Source organism: Halichoerus grypus, chromosome 13, assembly GCF_964656455.1.
Source record: "Halichoerus grypus chromosome 13, mHalGry1.hap1.1, whole genome shotgun sequence".
Taxonomy (NCBI): Eukaryota; Metazoa; Chordata; class Mammalia; order Carnivora; family Phocidae; genus Halichoerus; species Halichoerus grypus.
In genome coordinates, this window is record NC_135724.1 from 80,596,089 (window position 1) to 80,611,512 (window position 15,424).

The 15,424-nt window shown below is 48.7% G+C and overlaps 1 protein-coding gene across 1 annotated transcript in view; it reads right to left on the minus strand.

The window, feature by feature from the left end:
- Nucleotides 1-15,424, minus strand: part of SRRM4 (serine/arginine repetitive matrix 4) — a 150,749-nt gene that overhangs the window by 29,136 nt on the left and 106,189 nt on the right. Inside the window, exons 2-7 of the mRNA XM_036121054.2 lie at nt 15,223-15,369; nt 11,270-11,356; nt 9,142-9,213; nt 6,471-6,497; nt 4,653-4,703; nt 1,407-1,505 (exon numbers count right to left, since the gene is read on the minus strand). Of these exons, the coding sequence (XP_035976947.2) occupies nt 1,407-1,505; nt 4,653-4,703; nt 6,471-6,497; nt 9,142-9,213; nt 11,270-11,356; nt 15,223-15,369 (483 nt within the window). The remainder of the gene's footprint in view (nt 1-1,406; nt 1,506-4,652; nt 4,704-6,470; nt 6,498-9,141; nt 9,214-11,269; nt 11,357-15,222; nt 15,370-15,424) is intronic.

The window sequence follows — 15,424 nt, forward strand, 5'->3', positions numbered from 1 at the left end:
TTAAGGAACTGGGGCTTTGTTCTGGATTGGATGCTAGCATTAAGTGGAGGTGAGACTCTCATGGGGTATCTTCATAAATCTTGGGCCCTAGACCAAGGCCAAAGCTCTAGCTGGTCAGGAAATAGCAGTCCCTCATGTTAGCCAGGATAGAGAGATGCTGGGTCACTTTTGTGTTTTGGACAAAGTTCCTGTGTCATTGGGGCTCTGACCTGACTACCGAGGGATTTGGTTTTTGTCTTGATCACTCAGGGTCCCAGAGCAACCTTGCCTGGGTTTTTACAGTTGTTGGTGTCCAGTGGGAACACCGAGGCCTATGAGTGATAGCAGCACGTGTCAGGGACGTTTTCCTCTTCTTCAAATACTTCTCGCACTTGGCTCCACACTGGCATCACGGGGGAAGATTTAAAAATCTCGCCGCCCGGGCCCCGCCTCACCTGAACAAGATCAGAACACCTCGAGGGCGGGATCCAGGAATCGGTATTTTAAAATTCTTCCAAGGTGACTGCCAAGTGCAGCCCCAGTCTAGCTCATGGTGTTCTTGGGATGATCAAGAGGGAAAATGTATTTGAAACTGTAGCACCAAGTAAGACTTCAACAAATATGCCCCCTCTCCTCCATCTCCTTCTCCCTCCAGGCACCGGTTTAACTGGGATGCAGTGGGACCAGGACAGTGGCATTTTTAAATCTCCTCAGGCGACACGAACACGTAGCCAGGTGTGTGGGATGCACGTGAGGAAGGATGAAGCAGCCTCTGACATCCGGAAGCTGGCCTTGCTGTGTCTGCTGGACAGCGCTGGTTTCGAAGATCAGCATCCACAAAGTCCCACTCTTTGTTCTTCTTCTTCTTCTCGTCCACGAGAGAGCCCTCCTCCCCCTTCTCCAACCGGCACAGCTGATGTGTCGGCCCAGAGCAGGTCCAAGTTAGGAGAAACCGGACTTGGAAGGGCCTCAGAACTCGGGACTTGGGCTGTGTGGCCTTTCATAGGTTGCTCAGCCTCTCTGTGCTTAGAGCAACCCTTAGTGAGAGGGCCAAGCCCAGAGCCGGACTCCCCAGTCCAATCCTAGCTCTGTCACTTAGCAGCTACACGACTAACAAGGTCCTTAACCTCCCTGTGCCTCAGTGCCCTCATCTCTACAATGGGGGAGAGCAATAGTAGCTACTTCATAGGGTAGTAGAGGGGATTGTGTGGTCGATACAGGGAGAGGGCTCACACCCCACACGGTGGCAACGGCGGGGGCGGGCACTCGGAAGCACACGTGTGCGCATGGGCCACTGCTGTTGTTCCTAGACACGGAGGCAGCTGGTCCCCTTTTCTCTACAGGGCGGTGCTGACATGGGCAGGTAAGGGCTGTCCCCCGGGGGCAGGGGCTGGGCGGGGCGACTCCCCCCGGGGAGAAGGGGTTACCTGCTCTCACAGCTTGAGGAGCGGGACTCGGAGCTCTGGGACCGGGAGGGATAATGGTGATGACGGTGACGGTGAGATTTTCGGGGCCGGCTTCGTGATCTTGGAAGGGGTGATGGGGAGCAAGTCAGAGGGGGAGAAGGGGAGGGGAAGAGAGGGGAGGGTAAGAGGTAGGGAGAAAGGGAGAGAGAGATTTCGGTCTTGTGACACACATCATCCTCTTGCATCCAAGTCACTGTCCCTCGAAAGTTAGGCATCTCTTCCTACCTGCCCCCCACCCCGCATCTCCCCAGCTCTTCCCCTGGGCGTTCAGGGGCTCCAACCAGCCGTACGGAGCATGAGTGAGTGGCAAGGGTTCCTGTGGAGGAGCGGCCCAGGGGACTCAGACTCCCACCCTGCCGAGGCAGCCCTGACGGCGAGCACACGTGGACAGGAGTGTCACCTCCACTAGTCACCTCTCTCCCCCTGAAAGCAGGAGTCTCAATCTCAGTCAGCTACCCTAATGTGTGACTCAGTCAGGTGAGAGCTCAAGAAAGAAGTGGATGTGCCTCCAGAATATTGGCGTGCTGCTGGATCTTCTAACTCTTCAAATGAATGTAGAAATACAGACTTTTTTCATATAAAATATTTCTATTTTAAATGGAAGCTCTTTTTTTTTTTTTTTTTTTAAAGACACTGTTTAGGGGAAAAGAAAACACATTTGCAGAGTAAATGAGGCCTTTGGGCTGCCAATTTATAACCTCAGACCTGGAAAATTCAGTCCGGCTTTTTCACACGGAGTCAAAAGCCTACTTTCAGAGTTACAAACATCGCTGGCAACAAAAATTCTAACCACTTTATTACAGATTACTTCAGTTCCCCCCCTAAATGATAATAAGGACTCAGAAGTAGTAGCCGCAGAGGCAGTGGTCACTGAGGATGTACAACGAATGTCAATGGTTTGGGCCAAGGCAGGAAGCCAGTGGGAATTAGAGAGGGCTCTATCGGGAGGCAGTCTGGTCATCCCAATAAAGGACTCAGGGATTCTTGTTAATGTGATAAGCAGACCACATTCCTTCCCTGCTTAGAACCTTCCCATTGCCCTCATGTCAAATCTGCACTCTCATTTTGCACCCCAAGCACCCCGGAGGAGTCAGCCCCCACGAAGCTCTCTAGCTTCCTTGTGTGACATCTTCTGCCCTGGCTGGGTGGACTTAAGCAAGTCTGAACTGCTTGTATTCTGGCTCATCTATGTCCCAGTTCATGATGTCCTTGTGATGGTGATGATGACAGCAGCCCGTATCCAACACATACTGCCTGCCAGGCACCGTAGCCTAAGTATTTTTCTTAAATGGACCCATCTCTTCCTCTCAACAGCCTATGAAGTAGGTTCTCTTATTTCCCAGATGAAGAAACTGAGGCACCGAGTTTAAACCACTTGCTTAACCTGCAGCCTAGAATGGTTATCTCCATCCTTACCCTCAATCTAGACACTCCCTCCTGTCAGACGCCCCTGCTCACCACCAAGCCCTCTCTCCAACACCAGAGTTGCCACGGTGCCTTGGGCTTCCGGTGGTCCCCGCTGTGTTGTGACCAGTCCCATGTCTCCTGTGTCCCGCTGGGAACTGTGAGCTCCTTGAGTCCAGAAGGATATTTGGCTACTCTCTGTCCTTGGGCCCAGCCCAGGGCCTGCCATGTATTAGGGCCTTACTAAGGGATGTCGAATCCAAGGAGGCTAAATCTCTCCAGTGATCACTTATTTAGAAGCAGCTCTGACCATGGGACTTGGCAAGAAGAACCATCCTTTATCCTAGCGGCACCTTGTTTTTCTTGCTCTTCCCTCTCCTGACTCTTGTCTTTTGGCTTGTGTAACCTAGCAATTTCTGGGACTTATCCAGCTCTTGGCACCGGGGAGGGTGGCCACGTTGCTGCCCTCAAGCAGGCAGCCTCTGCCTCAGTGATGATTCCCCCCACCCTGCCCCCTCCGCCTGTGCTCTCAGAGTCTGAGTCTATCCCCTGGCTCTGTCTATACTGCAGTCCCAGTGGACAAGTAATGCAGAGGTCTCTGAGAATATGCACTCTGTCTGCGCTTAGCGTGAATGCACACCCAATACATATGACCAATAATTGTCTTTTGACTCGAATTGAACAAGCTTGATGATCGGGAAGTTGTTCCCTGAGCTAATTCAAAGTCTACTGCTTCCTTCCTCCTGCCTCCACAGGCCCCCTGTGGGGATGGCTCAAATGTCCTCCTTTGCACTGACCTTGGATGAAGTGACCCTTCGGGCACCAAAACGGGGTGCCCTCCCTCTGCATCCCTGCCTCCTCTTTTCCCTCCCCAACAGCCAACCACCTTTCATCCTATTGCCTTTGATCCTCACTTTAGAAGCTTCTTGGCGGGAGATAAAATATTAGTTGATTGGAAAACACATGCACTAACATTTGCAGGGTATAAAGTAGGTGGGTTGTAACCACATTTACTTTTAATTTGTCTGGGAACTGAACTCTGCAGGCAGAGCTAGCTGATTTGAATTTCTACTACCAGCCATAAACCATGAACCAGCTGGGGCCCCGAGACCACGGGTAGGAGCTTCACTGCCATCAGCCAAGGCTCGGACTCACATGCACGCTCACGCCTGTGCTCACACGTGATCATGCCCCCATCACCACTCACGCACACGTGGCACACCTGTGTGCACAGGGAAAAGCCACCCCGCACCCACCCTCCCTACGCGTAACACAGGTAAGTAAGCAGCGCGCACGCAGCGTGCAGAAAATCAGCACCTCCGTGCACACTGTCTGCCTTCATGCTCACCCAAGCAGGAGCCTAGAGAATGCATTCGTGTGAACACAAGTACATACCACACCCACACTACCCCCACGGCATACATTCGTACCCACGGTCACACAAATGTTTGCAGGAGGGAAAGATGTACAGAGGTCTACAAACAAGGTGTACCCTACACATACACATCCTTCAGAAAAATATATACATGGTGCCTGCCAGGCACACAGATGTACCGCAATCACTTTCATGCTCACACAAATGCATGCACACATGCATCGTATACACGGCCTTGTGCACTCACACATACCCAGACCCACAACCGCCGTTCATCTTGGTTCTGCCTCTTCCTGCCTCTGTTCCTCTCACCCACCCCCTTCTCCCTCTCCCTGTTTATTTGGCAACTCCAACACTCCAGCTGTTACAAGGCCAGGTTCCCCTCCTCCCCCAAACTGGAGAGAATTTTCCAGGTGGTCTCTACTTACTGTTTTTTGTGCCTCTTCTCATCCCTCCTTTTGCTTTTTGGGCTGGAGGAGCTAAAGGAGAAATGGCCAATTAATTGCAAGATGCAAAATTCCAGTTACAGTTAAAAAGAAACAAGTAATTAAAATGCTTAACACACAGTGGCCACCAGATCCGGGCAGTTTGGGAACAGACGCTAATCATTTCCAAGACCAGGGCAGTCACCGACGCTGACTTTTTCACCCAGCAGGTGCAGCTACAAACAGGGACCCACACACGGACTGAGAATGGGGTGCGTCGGGGGCCACGGCAAGCTTTGGCAGCTTAATAAGAACACTGGTAAATAAAGGTGATACCTGTCATTTTTTGAGGACTTCTTATAAGTGAATACTCTGCTAAATACTTTTTGTCAGCAATCTTATTTTATTCTCCCTGCAACCTATGGGAAGAGGCACGTTTAACGCGTACTTATTTTACAGATGGGGAAACTGAGCCTCAGCTAGGCTAAGAAACTTGGCCAGGATCATACAGGGGAGCTGGGATGTGGCCCCAGACCATGGATCCCCAGAGCCCATGCTGTTGATTGATGTTCAATCAATTTGTAAGAGAGAAGAATGGTATATGCAGGGAGATACTCTGAAGCTTCATGAAGCTTGGCAGATTCAGAAATGTTCTGCTCATGGATATTTAACTATCCGTTTTTGTTTTTTAGGTCAGAGGGCTGGGGTATGGGTCCAATGGACAGTGATGAATTGGGGTCCCAGCATTATCAGCTAGAGGCCCCAGAGGGTGAATGCTGTTTGGTAATATTGGCTTCAGAGGGTCACCAAGAATGGACGATGGGCCCCGGTCCTGGAGAGGGGGAAACCTCATCCAACTGAAATGGCACCTCGGCGTTAGCTGTGCGATTTCTCTCCATGCTTGAGACTCAGCCTGGGCCATGGAAGAGCCCAGGACCTCACTGAAAGATCCAGGTTCACGCCCCAGCTCTGCCGCTCAGTCGCTGCGTGACCTGAGGCAAGTTACCTGTCCTCTGGAAGACCTGGTTTCCTTGACCGTGAAGTGGGGCCATTGCTCAGGCTGCTGGGCTGAGGGGATGGATGACACTGGTAATCGCTCTCTACCTGTTAACTGGATAAACAGAAGGACTCTGCACTCTGACAATTGCTGCAGATTTGGCTGTTACTCAAGACACCACGGTAGGGAGTCCCGATCCCCTGTCTGACAGATCTGGGCTTGCCACCTGACTGTGTCTGTGGACACGGCTGTCACACCTCCTGCCTGAATCTCAGTTTCTTCATCTGTAAAATGGGAATAATAAACATATCCACTGTACCGGGTTATGAGGGAGATCAGCGGAGATTCAATGGGCACACACACAGAGCAGGGGCTCAGTGCAGGATCCAATTTATAGCGAAGACCCTGTCAGCGACAGCTCTATTTATGCTTACTTAGTGTTTCCAGTACAGTTGGACTTGGCTTCTGTCCCTTGGCTAGGATCTGGGGAGGCTTTGGCGGGAGCGGGGTGCTGAGGTTTCCCGACATGCCCCAATCCAGGATTTCAACGAGTGCCAAAACGAACGGACTCTGACCAGGGTAGTGAGACTTTCCAGGGAGGGGCAGGGGTAGGGGCTGGTCGAGGAGCAGCCATCTGGCCTCACCGAAGTCAAAAGCTGGCTGGGAACTCTCAGGGAAACCAACCCAAGGCCTTCATCTTGGAGGAAACTGAGGCCCAGGAAGATGAAGGGGGCGTGACCAAGAGCACACCCCAGAAGCTCCCTAAAACCTTCTTAGGAAAGCAGGAAAGAGAAGCAAGCAGCCAGAGGTGAAAAGATTCTTACCTGTGCCTTCTCTTCTTGGAGAACGACCTGATTAAAGGAATTAAAAGGAAGAGAGTGAGGGAGGGAGGGGAGGGAGCGAGGAGGAAGGAAGAAAGGGATGGAGGGAGGATGAGAAGGAGAGAAGACAATAAACATAGGTGAGCTGAGGGTTTTTTTTCCTGGGACAAATGTTATCAGTGCGTTTGTGATCATGCTACATGGAGGTCGGTTGGGACCCCCTCAGATTTCAAAGACCATATGGGAGACATTGGTTTGCATTTTGAATTTCCAGTCTAAACGACCAGTGCTTCAATCCTCACCCCAAATTGTCTGTGAGCCTGTCTCGGATGGGGGTGGATGTGGGGGATATACGGGAGTCCTCTGCCTCCTCCTCGAAACCCAGTCTCACCTTCACCTTTCTCTCCCTAGTGGTGGATTCTTCATCACCATCTTCCTCATTGTCAGGGACAACCAGCTCCCATATGTGGAACTCTCACTGTGTGCCAGGCCTTGTGCTAAGTGCCTGTCACACACAGTCCCACTCAGTCTTTACCCAAACCCTGCGAAGTTCTACTAACAACCATTTTACAGACACTGAAGCTCAGAGAAGTTAAAGTTGCCCAAGGTCACACAGCTCCGTGTAACTCCTGCGGATTCTTCAGAGTTCCATTCAGATATCCCCTCCTTGTAGCTTTTTCTGATCCCCTCAGGCTGGTCGGTGCCAATTTTCTGCTCCCACAAGCTTGGGTGAGCTCTGAGCTTAGCCTTATAGTACACACCTCTGCCTATTAACATTATCCATCTCCCTGACTAGAATGTGAGCAACTCAAGGGCAAGGGCTGGATTTTGGTCATTGCTCTGTTCCCGGGGCCCAGATTACTCATTCATGACACATATTGAGTATTCAATAAATAGATGTGAAAAATGGGATTTTTTTTTTTTTTTAGCCCTGAAGCCATGCTAATTGAGGGGAAAAAAAGAAAAATCTCTATGCATCCCCCACCCCTGCTCCTATCTCCAAAACAGTCAACTATCATTAACCCAATATCTCAAGAGCTTGGAGAAGCTGGGCCAGAAGGAGGGTAGTGCTCAGCAGGTGCTTTGGAAAGGATCAGCAACAATATCTCTTCCTCCTAATCTCCCATTGATGGGCCTCCTTCCCTCTCCACCTCCACCTCCTGGGCTGGCTGTGCCTGGCAGAAAAAGCCTGTTTCTAACCCTCTGGTACAGTCTCTTTTTCATGAGGAGAAACCCTTGAGTGAGAAGCCACTTGAATTCCACAATCCCGATATGGAGAAGTCCCCCAAACTGGGACCGATTGGTCAGCACAGGAAGGTGACGGGATGGCAGTCCCACTCAGGGGCAGGACACCGGGAAAGGCTTCTAACACCAAATTAACAACCTTTTGCTCATCGGCTTGCCCACATCTTGTGTTAAGCACAGACTCAGCATCAGTCGAAATGTCTGGGACAGTGGACATAGCTGGTGAAACCAAACTGAGTTGAGACCATTCTGGCAACAAGGGCTGAGATGTGACCACAGCCCTGGCTTGGAAAAAGCCACTTTGGGGGAACTTTGAACCAGGGGTGAGAAGCAGGGGGAAAACCCAAATGAACCCTTACCTTTTGTTCCACTGTGACTGTCTAAGGGCAGAAGTAATCCACTGCTGATGTAGGGAGATTGGAAGATAGGGCTGAGCAAAGAGAGGACACACACCACTCTTCCCCTGTCATCCACAGCCAAACACAGCAAACAACTTATGTGCGGAATTTCACACTCCCTGCCCCCAGGGGCCCAGAGGGCTTCCTCAGTGAGGGGGGCTCAGTGGGCTCAGACCTGTGCCCCTCTACGCGTAGGCTCAGACCTACGCTCTGTCTACATGCACAGCAACCCCTCAGCTTCGCTGATGGCTTCCTATGGGAAAATTCGTCCAGTGAAGACAGCTGCTGCTTTTTACAGAGGAACTGGAAAACCTGATTTTTTCATTGCACAATTTCCCAATTATAAAATGCTGAGTTGGCCCATGGACCACAGATTTGAGTCCTCTGGTGTACATCCTTCCAGTCCTTTCTTCCCCATATACGTGTGTGTGTGTGTGTGTGTGTGTGTGTGTAGTAGGCACCTTTTGGAATGTGTGTCCAGTTCACAATGCCCCTTAACTACTGTCCCCAAGGGTGGACAATCCCAGAAGCCACATTTTACATGATCCCATCCTCAAGGACAAGTTGGTCCAACCATAGAGTTGGACCTTGGGAATTTGGAATGAGGAACAAATAAGACAGAGAGCTTCAGTGTCTTCTTGAGGCTGGGCCGGCCACACAGAGGGATGGGCACAGGGTGCAGCCGGGTCTCCCCACGTGGACCAGGGACTGTGTATCCTGCCTGGGTGCTACCAGCTCTCCACTCCTTGGTTCTAGATCCTCACTGAGGCCTGGCTGGTCCCTCAGACATTCCTGTCTCCTTATCATCAAACAAACCCCCTTCTGGCCAGAGTTAGCTTTAGGGGGCCTTGGGTCCTTGCAACCAGAGTTCCAAGTTATACAAGGAAAAGGAAATACCAACACACAGATGAGTATCTTACGTAAGTGAAATGATAAGCTTATCACCAGTGAACTTTTGGCGCCCCCCACTCTCACCCCAAACCCCCAGCCCACCTGGGGCGGACCTGTTTGCCGAGGCAGAAGAACAATACCTGTGTCGCTTATGTTTTTTGGAGCCTTTCTTCTTCTTTTTCTTGACAGGCGATGGACTATATGACGGGGACCTGCGGGGGAAGAAGACACCTTCAGTGGGAGTTCCTTAAGGACCAGGGTTGGCTTCAGAGACCCTTCTCTAGCCCCCACACAGGATCTCACACACAAGAATCATATCAATCCTGATATTATCAGTACTTGCATTTACTGATTTGCTATAATCAGATTTGCATTTTTTTTCAACATCGCCCTGTGTTTTATATGCATTATCTCACTTCATCTTTCCACACGCTTCTTAGGCAGGCAGGATGGTTACCTTCTTTTTACAGACAAAGAAAGGAGGTTCAGAGAGGTAAAGTGACTTGCCCAAAGACACACATCTAGGAAGTGGATGGGCCGAGACTCAAACCGATGACAGGGGCCTTGCTCTCAATCCCTTTATCATCCCTCCTCGTCAGGTCAAACACTTTGTGTCTGCTCTTCTCCACCACCCCCCACCCCCCAGCTATGCCCCTCCTCTCAGATACTTTAGGCCTCTCTTCTGCCTTACCCTGGCCCCCGGTAAGATCGAGCCCCTGGAGAAGACCTCATCAGGCTGTGGTCAGCATGGTGCTATCAGGGGTTCCCTAAGAAACAGAGCCACCCGAGGACCATGATTATGACTATGATTCAAGACTGAGGTTCAAGTGACCCGAGTTCCAACCTTGACTGTACCCCCAATTCATGAAGTCACCTTGGGCCATGTCACCACCCATCTCTGGGTCTCTTATTTCCCCAGTGACAAAATACTGAGGTTGAAACAGGTGAGGATGCCAACAAGGGCCTCTCAGAGAGCAGGCTGGGTGCGAGACAATAGGGAGCAGTGGGGACCGTGGCGAACCAGAGAGCATCTGCTTCTCAGATCAGCTGAAGGTCTTGTGTGGGAATGCAGCCCTGGGCTTCTGGAACACCTGCCTTTTCAACAGAGGTCACCAGAGAAACATAACTTCATGTGAAATCCCCTGGTTTTTAAATGCTGGCCACCAATTAAAAAGACAAAAGAACATCTTGTAGGTCAAACAGAACAAATCTACAGGGGGAAACGCAGGGCTGAGAACAACCTGACTCTTAGGGAACCACAACACCTGTCGCCAAGCACATCAGTGAAGCCTGACTTCCTTCTTTCAAATGTTCTGCCCACCCCTAAAATCAGGAGCTTCAAGCCACTTGCCCCAATTCCTCCCTTCACCCTACAACATAGGGTCTTCATTCACATTCCCTTCTGGGTCTTCCTTGGGCCTGTCCTCTTCGAACCAGGCTGTCGAGGTGGCAAGAACCCGGAAAACTGGAGGTGGGGCCAGAGTCATCCAGACACTACTCTCTGCTGCCCCCTGCAGGCTTCTTCAAACACAGCCTCCCAGGTTCCGTGTGATTTTCAACCTACCCCTCTGGGTCTGGAACACTGGACATGATTTTAATCTAGCGGGTGGCAGCGTGGAAGAAAATCTGGAAATATTTTTAAACTTAAAAAAATTAAAAGGAATTGTACATAGAGAAAAATCCATGGGGTACATAAGAGTCCGTCGCCGGCAAAAAATATAAAGTCCGTTTGTTATCGTTGGCATTCACCTGCTAGGCGGGAGTAGCAGAAGCAACTGAGGAGCCTGGGATCCCTGTAAATTCTGTCACCCCCTCCCTGTGCCTTTCTTTTCTCATCTCTGAAATGGGGACAATAGTGTTTGGTAAATCGTGGTCAAAGGTGAAAGACATCATGGAGATCATAATGCTTATATATGGCATAGCCCTCTACACAGAAGAAGTTCTCAAAAAAAATCAATATTCATGGTCTTGAATATGCTGATTACACTGGTCATTTACTATGTGCCAGACACTGTGACAGCTCCTTCCACATCCATTTTTCTCCATCTGATTCTCACAGAACGCCAGGAGGTAGGTACTATCACTATTTTATACAAGTGAAAACAGGCACAGAGAGGTGAAGGTACTTGCCTAAGGTCACACAGCTACTTAAGAGGCAGAGCGGGGACTCGAACCCAGGGGAGTCACTGTTTGACTCTGAAACCCATTTGACCCCTATTTGGTCCCTTCTCCCATCTTCAAGGTTTCATGCCCCTTTAGGACGCTCACCTCCTTCTCTTCTTCCGGGTGGATTTCTTCTTTTTCTTCTTCCCCCTGGAGGAAGGTGGTGGTGTCAAGTCTTTGTCTCGGGAGGCACTGTGGGGAGCACAGAGTTGGGTATTAGAGGACCCAGCATGCCCCAAGCCCCCCAACCAGGGCTGTTGCAGCCAGGGAAGAAGGACCCAGTTCCTTGGAGGCTGAAGGACTCATGGTGAATACCTAATTACCACCTCGTGGCTGATTTGGTCATACTTCAGATTAAGTGCCTCAAATAAGGTGTTAATGCCGACCTAATGAGACAGACGCTCCCCTGTTACCCAAACACCAATTGATTATTTAAAACAGAGTTATAGAGGTTAACTGCTCCTTAATAGATTTATTATTGAATTTGCAAATGGCTCACCTTGGTAAATAAATCACTTTTTAAATAATTAATCGGCAGTTCAGCCCCCTCTTTTCCCAATACTTCATGTCCATAGTTCCTGCTGGAAATTTAATAGGAGGAGGAAGTTATTATGTTAAGTAGGAGCTGATTATTAAAAGTATACTTGCCGAGGTCTAATGTAATGAGATACATATCTTATATCGCTTCATAGAACCTCAAAAACCTCTGCTCTTCAGGAAAAATTATTTCCCATTCAATTAAATTCAAATGCTCGGGCTGCAGTTAAATGAAGTCAACTTATCTCCTTTTATAATTGGGGCAGGCTCCAGGGCTTTTTTAAAAACACTATCCCATGGCGAAAGGAGATGGGTTTGGGATAAAAAATTGCTTGGGAATTGAAACATGCCCACCCAGTTGAACTTGACTGGGAAAATGTCATATTAATAAGAATACCATTGCCATTATTAGTGATAACACCACTACCATCTATTCGCTTATTATGTGCCAAGCGTTTGACATTACCTTTATACTCACTTGTATAAAGTGAGTATATTACCTTTATACTCACAAAAACACTTGGAGGGTGGTATGATTTTTAGGGTCTCATTTTACAGGTGAAGAACATAAGGCGCAGAATCCTGAACTCGCTTGCCCATAGCTGCACAGTTAGGAAGCATCTGAGCCGGGCTTTGAGTGAAGGCCTGTGTGAGTCCCATCCTGAGGGCTTTCCCACACAGCCAACTGCCTTCCCAACCCTGGTTATGTGGACATTCTTTTGGAAATCGCCCAGCTCTTTCAAGACCATCATGCAACGCGGCCATACTGAATTCCATTCTAAGCATCTGGATCATTATGGTTAGTGGAAAAAAGTCCCCAAGTGACTAGACCGTATGGGAAGGTCTCTGCACTGCCAATGAATGAAAATCATCTAGCTGTATGTAGAATATTTTTAAGGGAGTCACTTTAAGCAGGTTAAGATAAAATACCACAGGGATTAAGTACCTAGCTACTTAACTACACTCACACGTCATAAAGCATAAAGCACAGCACACACATCCAGGAAGCAAACAGGCTGCTTGTATAAATATGGTAGACCGCATCCAAATGTCTCCAGCAACAAGTGCTCGACACAGAGTAAGAGCCTACTAAATACTTGTTGGGTGACCAAATGAGGGATGAATGGATGAAACAATTTAGCCTCTTGTTAAATTTTTTTGTTTCATATAAACACTGCCCAGGGTAACTGTTGCCAGGAATTTGAGAGGAAAAAAAAAAAATTTAAGGGAGAAATACTTAAGGAAAAAAAAAACCCTTAAAACTGTGTCTTATAAAATAGAGAGAGATCTCATTTTTTCAGACAATTATTCTCACTGCTTTCTGGAATGCCAGGGTTCCCAGGGAAGCAGGCTTGGGAACCATTATCTTACACTCCTATGTGAGTGATGGAATAAAATGGAGAAAGACCTTGAATGTGGATAGATTTGAGGTCTGTGAGAAGGGGAAAATTAACCCCTTACATAGATCCCAAACACCTTTATTGAGGTAGGTCTGCATTTTCTCTACCTTTTTCTTCCCCCTGTACCTGTGTGCCTAGGTGTGCTGTCCCAGCAGGGCTGGAGGGGCCGGGATAGTGGTTAAGTAAATAGACCACAGTTACACGAGCAGCAGGGAAATAGGCAGCCATTAAGTATGCAGTGATGACCTAGAGTGGTTCAGTACACGGTGGTCAAAAATAGAGTATGCAACAGTAAAGAATGCTGGTTCTAGAAGCTGCCACACCTGGATTTACATTCCTGCTCCATTACCTCCTAGCTCAGCGACCTCTCTGAGTATCACTGTCATCATTTAGAAGACGAGAATAAAACGTGATACCTGTGTCCTAAGTTTAGTCACAAGAAATGAGGACCTCACTCATGCAACATGCCCTGGGTCTGGCACGGAGCGAGTTCACATAAATGTCCTTTTTATTATTGTAATTATGCATAGTAACACAACTACCATTTATTCACTGATTATATGCCAAGTGACTTTTATGATCACTTTTTTTTTTTTTTTTTAAAGATTTTTATTTATTTATTTGACAGAGAGAGACACAGCGAGAGAGGGAACACAAGCAGGGGCAGAAGGAGAGGGGGAAGCAGGCTTCCCGCGGAGCAGGGAGCCCGATGCGGGGCGCGATCCCAGGACCCTGGAATCATGACCTGAGCCGAAGGCAGACGCTTAACGACTGAGCCACCCAGGCGCCCCTTATGATCACTTTTAACATTATTGCCATTATGGTGTTTTTTATCATGTCAGAGAGTAGGTCTTCTTCAGAATTCAGGTTCTTAACTAGACAGCCCTGTTCATGGGCCTCAGAGGTCTAGGAATCCTCAAGTGGTAGATGGAATTTGGGGAATATTCCTGGAGCATATACACTTTCCCTGGGCACAGCACTTCTAGCTTCCATGTAATTCTCAAATGGGTTTAGAACCTCTGCCCTAGGAAACCAAGAACTCTAGGACATAAGGAGAGAATCTGGGCCAGATCAGGGGTCCTCAGGCTAATCTTGATCCTACCACATACTGTCCTCAGTTTCCACATCTGTAAAATGGCTTTGACACCCTCTGATTCAACAGGGAGAGGCAGGGATTGTATCTGGGGCACGCTGCTGGCAAGGACACTAAATTCATTTCCCACCTGTCACTGAGGGGGTAGATATAAGCCCAGGGCAGCGAGAGAGTGGTGAGTTAGTTTGAGGAGTAGGAATAAAGCTTTCAACCAGCTGGTGAAGCCAGATTATAAAGATGGTGTTGTTAACAAAATCGATTCTCCAGAGGCCAAAGACAGACTAGGCTTTTTATGTGCACGGTGCAAAATTTAAAAATAGAAGTTAGGGGATAGACTGGTTTCTTCATTAGCATCAAAGTAAAATGTGTAGGTGTTCATCTAGGATTTAAGATCAGAGACCGTAGTTCAAAACTTCACTCTGCCACTTACTGGCTGCCATATTTTGGGTAAGTCATGTTACCTCCCTGAGCCTCAGTAAAATGTTGTGTCTTTAGATACCAGCACAGTGCCTGTCACTAGCAGGTGCTCAAGCAATCCTGGTTGAATATCTGAATTTAAGGAATGAATGCAAAGATCCGAATCTCAGGAGACAGATGTAGGCTGAAGTCATGACTTGGAAATCAGTGGCTTATAGAGTCATAAAAATGGACAGGAACTAGCTCTCTCATTTAAGGCAGGGGCAACAAATTGTGGTCCCTGGGCCGAATCCAGCCTGTCTCCTATTTTTATAAATAAAGTTTTATTGAAACACATCTATGCCCATTTGTTCACATATGGACTGTGGCCGTTTTGGTGCTACAATGGCAGGATTGAGGAGCGTGGCAGAGACCATCTGGCCCTCACACCTAAAAGCTATCTGTACTCTATAGAAAAAATTTGCTGACTTTTGATTGGATTTAAGGGTCTGAAAGAGGAACTTGCAAAAGAGAAGTGCGTGGGAAGAATGGCCAGGAAGACAAACTTCATTTCTGCATCCTCCACTTGAACTTCCTCACTGGACCAAAGAGAGGGTGGGGCAGTGTCTCACCTGCGTGCTCTGGCAGGACTGAGCTCCCGGCAGGCCTTGTCTCTCTCCCAGCTGTTGGTGCCCAAGGCCTCAGTGGCCAGATGCTGGCTCAGCTTCTCCGAGGGTCCATCCTGAGCTGGAACCAGAGGGCTGCTCAGGGGTTCTGTCCTACAGGGGAACAAATAAGGAGACAGAAACTGTTAGGATATGACAGATTCTTTTC